Here is a 10,680-nt window from a genome sequence, read left to right on the forward strand (position 1 = left end):
CACCATCGTACAATATACAAATTGTACACGTACATTTACTTGGATATATAAATCAATGGCACCACTGTACAATATACAAATTGTACACGTACAATTACTTGGATATATAAATCAATGGCACCATCGTACAATATACAAATTGTACACGTACATTTACTTGGATATATAAATCAATGGCACCACTGTACAATATACAAATTGTACACGTACATTTACTTGGGTATATAAATCAATGGCACCACAGTACAATATAAAAATTGTACACGTACATTTACTTGGATATATAAATCAATGGCACCATCGTACAATATACAAATTGTACACGTACATTTACTTGGGCAAATAAATCAAATTTTTGGTGTTTTTATTGTCTCCTGAAGAAGGTGGAGCATGTTACACCGAAGCGTGTAGAGTTTTTTTTAGCTTTTATGCTTGCTTTTAAATTTATACAATATATTATTGTGCATGTTTGGAACGTTGGAGCCTTATGTGTGGCTTTGCGCAAAACAAATATACAAACAATAAATATGAAATAACGTTTTTTTAATGTTACAGATAATTGTTTTGTATTTGAAAATGTGATTAAAATTAAAACATAAATTTCTGTCTTTTTATTTGAATTAGTTATTGAAATATTCCTTTCTGTTTTAAGTTGTAAATTCAAAAATACTTTAAATGCTTTGCAAAATGTCTTATTTAATTGCATATCAAGGAATTAGTTATCTATGGATCACTTTAAAAGACACTTGACTCTTTATAAAATGATGTTTACTTCAACACCAAATACTTGAAAATTTCATGTTTACAGAAAAAAACAAATTTCAGTTAACAATCATTGCTTATCACGCGTTGCGCCATCTATCAGTTAACCGAAAAAGTAATTGAACAATTTCGTTTTTGTAATTAAAATAGCAATAAAAACTTTATCGACATGCTTGGCAAATTGGACATTAAATACAAAGAAATGACCGATATTGTTTGCATTCGACTAATCTTATTGATACAAAATGATTTGAACGGTTACAAAAAAACATATTTCACCTAGCTGTTTTTTAAACGTTTTAATTTACTTTGTTTTTCTTCTTAAGAGCAAAGCAACACAATAGGGCATCTACACTATGTCAATCACGGGTATTGAACCTCGATTTCGTCGCATAAGCCTTCAAACTAATCGCTGAGTCACTTGCCATTCTTCCTATTATGAAATTATAATAACCAATAAAAGTATTTAAGCATTTTAATTCATTTGATCCCCTGAACGACACAGGTTAAAAGAATTACTTGCATCATATGATCCCCTGAACAATACAAGTTAAAAGAATTACTTACATCATATGATCCCCTGAACGATACAAGTTAAAATATTACTTGCATCATTTGATCCCCTGAACGATACAAGTTGAAATAATTACTTGCATCATATGATCCCCTGAACGATACAAGTTAAAATATTACTTGCATCATTTGATCCCCTGAACGATACAAGTTGAAATAATTACTTGCATCATATGATCCCCTGAACGATACAAGTTAAAAGAATTACTTGTGGAACGTATAACGGTATAACTATTTTTGGCAAGGCTAAACTTTAAAATTTTGCCTCAACAGTGACTTCGTTGACTGGAGAAGTCAATATTAAACGCGAAACGCCTACTACTGGAAGAACCTGGACAAGATCAAGCTATAAAGTCTACAATGACTGTACTGACTCGAATTTGAAACGAAACAAATATTAACTTCAGTAAAAAAAAACTTTTCTAAGAAACTTAATTGTTATGTCAATATCTAAATCATCATCCATTAGGAACATTGCGCTTTGATCCTCATTCCAACACACGGGGTTAAATTGTCCTCAAAGGAGGAACTGTTATCCACATTTTTTTATTACAAGAATAATTGATTCCATTATTTCCTGGAAAGGATTCTGTCACACTGCACATCATTTCACGGACCTTTTTATGGACTGTAATGAAAAGTTTATTGATAGATAAATTGCAACAGATAGGGCCAATTTATACTAAACAGAAATGGTTAAAAGACAAACGCAATTTACATCATTTTAACTATGTCAAGAAAATACCAATGTTACAGAATGACTAACAGTGTGAGACATCAAAACAATATATTTAAAACAATGCATATTACGGACTTTACTAAGATAAAGATAAACATATGACACAGCCTTTCGCCAGTGTTGACCAGGCATCATCAGTTAATACACGAGAACAGAAAAATTAACAAGTTGATAAGTAATAAACCATAGAAGCTAAGGGATTAACACTGTGTTTATTACAAAGGATCTGACATGTTGCATGGGAACTCTCATGAAAGAACACAAAAGCAAGCTATATTACACACATGTGAGAACTTTGCAAACAAGGACCACAAATTTTCATCAGATAACGTTCGCATTTTACGCTTATAATTAGATTACAACAAAACTTGAAGAGGATGCATGCATAGAAATTCACAAAACAACGCCAAACGAACATCCCAGTACCACCCATATTCTCTTCAGAAATAGTTCTATACTGTTACATGTCAGGTATCGATTCTTTATTTTTATGGTTTTATTACTTGCCTATTCTTAAACTTTTCTGTACTATCCTTAGCCCAGTATGTCTGCGGACTTACAACGCTAGAAACTGGATAGCCCATTGTGTAGTTTTTTTTTGCTTAACTTCAAACAAAATGAAACCACACCCAGTATAAGCTGTAATAAATACTGTTACAAAATAATGTCAGCCAATTCCTACAGTTGATTTTCATCCTTCTGATAATTTATCCTGTAATCTGAAATGCGTATAATTAACCATTCAGCATTCACTCGTAACTGAACATTTGGTAGAAGTGGTTTAACATTTATACAGTTCATAAATTTTCACTTCATGGTTCCCACAAACAAATATTCATTTTGGTATGCTTGAAAGCAGAATTTGATAAATCTTTGGTGCATCCTGAACCCCTCTTCTGAGAGAGTCGTTTCAAGAGCACCTATGGTGTCTGGAGTCACTTGAGGGGCCATGACCAGTTTCCAAAGAACATCTTATACATGTTCGATATTATTGAAGTGCGTGGATTACGTTGAATACTCCATTCATTCAATCACCTCTTCTTCAAGGAATGAGATGACCATTTTTGTGACATAAATTGTACAATTCTATAGCATGTGGAGGCCAGTCATGATCCACCATTGTTTATCCGTGCACATACCACACTTTCACTACTACCACATGTGTTAAATTACTACAAAAAAAAAATGGGATCGGATCCGATTCCAGATTCACCTCAAATGCGTATAGATCTGTTGCCCGGCTGCATGACTCATGGCTAAACAAAATGTATTGTTCCATCTGCTGTTGGGCTGCTCGACCAATTATAGATATCATATAGTTGCAGTTTTCCTGAACAACCCAAGGGATTCTCTAGAGAAATGACTGTACTGTCCATTTAACTGTGTATGATTCCTCCGTGTGCAGTGAGGGAAATGTGTTCTCCCCAAACACATTAAGTGGACTGCGTGACTGTTTCATTGAAGTCACCTATACTTGATTTGCTGTGATGTCCAACTAACACGAGTGAATCAACTTGTGTGAAGCAGTACAGTATCCTAGCTATCCATGGTTCGCAACCATTCCAAACGGTGATTCAACATTTACTGTTGACTAACGTGTTTAGCCATAGCTGAACTTGCTTTGCTGTGATGCCAACTAACAGGAGTGAATCAACTTGTGTGAAGCAGTACAGTATCCTAGTTTTCCATGGTTCGCAACCATTCCAAACGGTGATTCAACATTTACTGTTGACTACCATGTTTAGCCATAGCTGAATTGAAGGTGTATTGATATACAAAGTAACGACAGAAGAAATATTAATTCTAGAATAAAAAGTTTTTCTGAATAGTATAGTTCTGCTCAATTCCACCAGGAATCATTTATTTTGGAAAGCTAGTAAAATTATTTTGAGATTCACCACTCACAGGTAACAGCACATTACATGACCAAGATGACTGATAAGTAATTCATGAATGTAGCTTGTGTAGATTATTAGTATGGTATTGATACATATGCCTGAGATGTCTTTTGAAAACTACTAATGCATATGTTGATCTGTGGAAGTTGAAAATGCATATGTATGTGTCTATGTAACCACACACTTGCGATATGTGTTTGAGGATTTGCATACATGTACTAAACTTCACCCAAAGTCATTCGTAAGTGTTGTCCTACACAAAATGAATTAACCACTGAAAATACAGCCACCAGAGGGCAGCTTTCGAATGAGAATAAGAAAATTTGAACAGGATGTTAAGACTTTGAGGTATGAAGTTAACTGTAGTTACTGGCTTGTAAACCATTATTTGAAGGAACAGTGAGACTGTTTTTTTTTATTGTTGTTGCTGAAACATTCCACAGGTAGTGTATTTTATAAATAGTGATGAAAGTAACTCATGCCACACTTGCAGGAAAAAGTTTGATCTGTGTTTACAAGTTTGGCTTGTAGCATTTCAGCCAGGTCGAACTGAAATGTAAGTGGCTGACGTGAAATTATCCGTGTAAAATAAAATCTATAAACAGGATCACTAAACATAACAAATGTACATTTGATGTATCCAGTGTTTTATTTGTTAAGTAAAAGATTTTCGATCATGCAGAGTTTTCTAAATATATTCTTAACATTACTTGGTACAAGGCCAGTTAGAATGCATGTAAATACAGATTTAGTATGAAATGCTGGAGGTGAGATGTAACACCTTTGTATGAGGTGTATCTATTTTTCCTTTGTGTTGAACTTGTAGCTGAAGAAAGTCATATGGGAGAGAGACGTAGGTGCTGATGAATTTATGTGGTTGGAGATATCAGGTCAACACTTCAATGGCTGTTGGTCTATATTAGTCACCAGTGTGGGCACTCTTATTCTCCAATTGGACCTGAATTCTGTTGGTTCAACAACAAGATAGTAGTGGAGGAAATGTTACAGGCTAGCTGAGGATTGTCGTCATGCTCATGACAACCTTAGAGAGCACAGCTGAGGTTTAGGCCAAGCTCGAGACCAGAGTGTGCTTGCATTGAGTATGGTCGACAGGTAGCAAGGCAAATTAAGCAAAAGGATACATAATCCTGTAGACTAGGTTATTATGACTAATCAGAGTCGTTTTAACCCTGCATTTTGAACTTTGACTTTCATTATTTAAGATCAACTACTTAACGCTTCTGGCTATCTTTATACTTTAACCTGCCATTTGGAGTTACCTGTGTTCTCTTTGTAGCAGAAAAAATATCCCAATTACTGATGAAATGGAAAGAGAAAATTGTGAATAATTTCTTTTCGATTTTTTTATGCTATAAATTTTTATGTCTTCTGAGCCTATGGATGAAGATGCATTGCTCAACGATCCATCCAATATGCAGAGTCTGGAGGCAGTGACTGTGGTGTTGTTCCTCCAGACTTTGAAATATAAGCAAGAAATAAGCATCACATCACCATTAGTTGTCTCAAATGCAGAACCTAAGGAGCCAGGGATTGTGGGTTCATCTGAACCCACAATGTACAGCGTGCAAATCCCTTGAAATGAAGGAGCAGATTAGGCCTAAAAGGTCCGAAAAGTACAACATCAAGGCAATAGAGAAGTATCTGTGCCCCATCAGATGATGTTTTGTTGAAAAGAATAATCATCATCATATGTGTGCTCCCCTCTAGTGGGACAGTCAAATTTTGCATTCCAGCAATACCTTCCTACAGCTATACCACCGATAATGATCCATCAAATGAGAAAGCGCGTCTGTTCCTCCGGCTCCTTTACCCACGACTGCAAGAGCAACGACACAAAATACTCATTGTTTTTCTCTCCTCTTTCAACAACCACCATGCATAACTTCATAGATAGTATGGTTACTGGCCTGCATTATTTGAGGACAGAGCAACCTCCATCACAAGTACCAGGGTATCAACTTAAACATCATTAATAGCATTCTTATCAGTGGCTCCGGATACAAGGATGGAGAAGGTAATGCTCCCCACAAAATCCTCGAATAGGTGCAAAATGGCCATCACTCTAGCAGATAATGATGTCAAAATTCCACGGTCAAAAAGAGATACCCTTTGTGGATGGCTACTTAGACATTATACATCCGTGAAGGAGACCAGTTGGTGGAGTAGAAAGATACATTAATGCATTTGGAGGAAGAAGTGTGTTATATTCGAGAGGATCTGGCACGAACTCAGAAAGCTCTTGTGATAGCCTGAGAGATAATCTGTCAGACTATCACAGTGCACTGAAAAAATCACACTTATATTGGAAGACTTGTTGTTGGGACTCCTTTGGGTGAGTAGCTCTACATTTCTATCTAAATTGTACATCTTTGTGAAGTTCTGTAAGATTTAAATTTAACAATTTTGTTTCAATGTTGTTGTTTTTCAGTTTTTGTACATAGTGTTACTTTCTCCTAAAGAGGATTAATGGATTCATTGTTAAAGATGTTTTTTAAATGTTTCCTTGTGAAATCATTTACTATGATGTACGAAGTAGTTTTTCACTGCTGAAGGTTTCTTTTTGTTTGTTTGTTTTGTACTTTTTTCCATAGTTTATTAGACTATGTAAGATGAAGAAAGGTCGTTTAAACTACGTGCAGGATATAACATGTTATTTTAATGTTGCAAGGGAATATCTTCAAGCAACAGATAGATATGCGTCTATCAACATTATAATTTGTAGAGAAGCATGGCTATCTGTGCTCTGCCCGCCACGAGTATCGAAACCCGGTTTCTAGCGTTGTAGGTCCGCAGACATACCGCTGTGCCACTGGAGAGGCGCGTGTGTAAAAGAAAATCCTGTCCCTTTTTGAACACACACACACACACACATATATATATATATATATATATATATTAGTAATAAAATTCAAACTTCAAATTCAACAGTCGCTTTCAAAAAAATTCTGATATACTTGAAATTCCAAAAATGTGGCACATACCACTAAATATTGATGTTTCACTTACCTGAGAATAGGAGAATTCAAGGCCAGTAACTGAAAACATGATTTCTCCTGCTGTGATAACCATGTACTGTGGGATTTGTAGGAATATCGAAATCTCATTTGGTCGAATGATGGTGTATGTATGAAATCCCAGCTTCTAAGTTTAAAAAAGAATAAATAAACCAAAGCCAACAATTAATTTAAACAATGTTGACAAAACTCGTCAGCATAAAAAAAAAAAACTAAAAAAAAGGTTTCTACGCATGCTCAGCTTGAAACGTCACTTAATATAAATATGTAAACATACAACTAAAAGAATCCCGGTACATTGTTTTTATTGGACCAGAATGTTTTGCTGTTTGGATGAAACGAGGGAATATAACCACATTCATAACGAACAGAAAACAAGATTAATCAGCAGTAAGGAGGCCAGCAAAACAGTAAACTGTAAACCTTTATTTAATCCCTATGCCTATTAATGAAGTGTTTGTTTCCTTTTTAATTTCGCGCAAAGCTACACTAGGGCTATCTGCGCTAGCCATCCCTAATTTAGCAGTGTAAGGCAGCTAGTCATCACCACCCACCGCCAACTCTTGGGGTATTCTTTTACCAACGAATAGTGGGATTGACCCTCACATTATAACGCCCCCACGGTTGAAAGGGCGAGCATGTTTGGTGTGACAGGGATTCGAACCCGCGACCCAAAGATTGCGAGTCAAGTGCCTTAACTACCTGGCCATGCCGGGCCTATTAATGAAGTGTCACACGTGTATATTTATTAGAGTACAGTGGACAAAGGATCCTCAATTCAAGAAGTTAGGAACGTATGCTTGTTGTTATGAATTTTAAGTGTTTACAATGATGTACACCAAGCATAAAAACTTAGATAATAAAACAAAAGTTGGTGAGATTTATATAAAAGGAAGTGAAAACTTTATCATTTTTCTTCTTTCGTTGAAAGCATTTTTCAAGTACAGTTAATAATGTTAATACATAATTCCTCTTGTATCATCTTACTTCCTAATTCAACTCTTTAAATGCGAGGCTACTTGGTTTGAAATCTTCGGATGCTAATACTGAAAGTTGGAATCTTATATTTTGTGATGGATGTTTAAGTTCTACTTACTATTTACTTTTGGCTGCCATGCATTGCACTTCAGCTATCACATCAGTTCCCGTCTTAATGACATTTAAGAACCAACAGCATGATGGATGTTTAAGTTCCGCTACTTATTTACTTATGGCTGCCATGCATTGCAGCCATAAGTAAATAAGTAGCGGAACTGAAACATCCATCATGCTGTTGGTTCTTAAATGTCATTAAGACGGGAACTGATGGATAGCTGAAGTGCAATGCATGGTTGCACTTCAGCTATCACACCAATTCCCGTCTTAATGACGTATAAGAACCAACAGCAGCATTTTCCAAAGAACAAACTCCACTTCCTCTACAGAAGCTTTTCATCAACTTATATTTAAAATGTTGCCTCTATGAGTATCACATAAAAAGGCCATGTATGAGACAACTATGTTCCAAGATGTACTATTATACCTAGCAAATTTCACAAAATATCCGGGAAGGCAAGAAAGACATGTGCTTCCAAATAAATATTTCCCTTTCTTAAAAAGTGTGTTTTCGAATCCTTGAGACTACTTTGAACTTTTTATTGCTGTTTCACTTTAACTTGTTGTATCCATATTCAGTTTACTTTTGATATGCCTTACCTTTAGCATGAAAAGCAAAAACTATTTTACTAACACTCGTTTCACCATCTAATTAGCACCAGGTGCTATGGTGCAAATCTTACCTCAGTGTTGTTGGTAAGGGAAAGTGTTAAGATGTAACCTTTTTCTTGAATAGTAGGAGCTGTGGTGCAAATCTTACATCAGTGTGGTTAATGGGAGAAAGTTTTAAGATGTAACCTTTTTCTTGAATAACAGGTGCTGTGTTGCAAATCTTACCTCAGTGTTATTGGTAAGGGCAAGTGTTAAGATGTAACCTTTCTTTCTTGAATAGTAGGTGCTGTAGTAGAAATCTTACCTCAGTGTGGTTAATGGGAGAAAGTGTTAAGATGTAACCTTTGTTCTATGTAGCAGATACTATGATGCAAATCTTACCTCAGTGTGGTTTATGGGTGCGAGTGTTAAGATGTAACTCCCACCATTTTGGACATGAAACGTTCCAATTTTTGCGTCAGTTTGGATAACCTTCTCTTTCAATGGGCTATCAGCAACTGGTAGATACAGGTTATATCTGAACATTGTAATGAAAAACAAACCGAAAGTCATTTCAAACTAGAAAAAAACAAAAAACATGTCGTATATGTACAAGTTTTCATCAATATCTTTCTTCGAAAAAGAAAGAAATTAGTACGATTTAGTTAACAGAAAGAAGTGTGGAGATAATTGACTTATTGAGGTCATTATTAAACCTGGCTTAAAGTATTTTAGACTTAACCTTTATGTGGTGCAGTAGAGTGTATCATATACACATTGAGTGTCATATCCATAATGCATATTTAAGTCATGTACTTAAAACTTTCGCAAAGACAAATTCTCATAAAACTGACATATAAAAATCACTGTTAAATATACATTTACGGATAACTATATGTTATACTTTAAATCATGTGTATTTGACATGACAAAGTAAATACCGCTAATACATAAAATTTCTATTATACAATAAATGAAGACCTACTTACACATGAATCATTTTATCTCTATAACAAAGTCAGAGGTTGTTTTTGCTTTAATTGCTGCTTTGACGTACCAACAGAGATTTAATAGTTATGTTTACCTTTTACTGTATCAGCTTTATCAATGGATAGTTATATCACACCAACACAGCTTTAACCATGCTTATGTTTCAATGTATCAGCTTTATCAATGGATAGTTATACCACACCAACACAGCTTTAACCATGCTTATGTTTCAATGTATCAACTTTATCAATGGATAGTTATACCACACCAGCCCAGCTTTAACCATGCTTATGTTTCAATGTATCAGCTTTATCAATGGATAGTTATACCACACCAACACAGTTTTAACCATGCTTATGTTTCAATGTATCAGCTTTATCAATGGATAGTTATACCACACCAACACAGCTTTAACCATGCTTATGTTTCAATGTATCAGCTTTATCAATGGATAGTTATATCACACCAACACAGCTTTAACCATGCTTACGTTTTACTGTGTCAGCTTTATCAAGGAATAGTTATACCACACCAACCCAGCTTTAAAAACCATGCTTACGTTTCAATCTATCAGCTTTATCAAGGAATAGTTATATCACACCAACACAGCTTTAACCATGCTTATGTTTCAATCTATCAGCTTCATCAAGGAATAGATATATCACACCAACCCAGCTTTAACCATGCTTACGTTTTACTGTGTCAGCCTTATCAAGGAATAGTTATATCACACCAACACAGCTTTAACCGTGCTTATGTTTCAATGTATCAGCATTATCAAGGGATAGTTATACCACACCAACACAGCTTTAAAAACAATGCTTACGTTTTACTGTGTCAGCTTTATCAAGGAATAGTTATATCACACCAACCCAGCTTTAAAAACAATGCTTACGTTTTACTGTATCACCATTATCAAGGGATAGTTATATCACACCAACCCAGCTTTAAAAACAATGCTTACGTTTTACTGTATCACCATTATCAAGGGATAGTT

General features: G+C 35.2%; 1 protein-coding gene across 1 annotated transcript in view; it reads right to left on the bottom strand.

Moving 5' to 3' along the window:
• The window catches only part of LOC106474127 (solute carrier family 15 member 1-like), a 25,689-nt gene that overhangs the window by 7,333 nt on the left and 7,676 nt on the right, over positions 1-10,680 (bottom strand). The window contains exons 7-8 of the mRNA XM_013934818.2: positions 9,096-9,231; positions 7,000-7,134 (exon numbers count right to left, since the gene is read on the bottom strand). Of these exons, the coding sequence (XP_013790272.2) occupies positions 7,000-7,134; positions 9,096-9,231 (271 nt within the window). The remainder of the gene's footprint in view (positions 1-6,999; positions 7,135-9,095; positions 9,232-10,680) is intronic.

Source organism: Limulus polyphemus, unplaced genomic scaffold (genome assembly GCF_000517525.1).
Source record: "Limulus polyphemus unplaced genomic scaffold, Limulus_polyphemus-2.1.2 Scaffold6853, whole genome shotgun sequence".
NCBI lineage: Eukaryota > Metazoa > Arthropoda > Merostomata > Xiphosura > Limulidae > Limulus > Limulus polyphemus.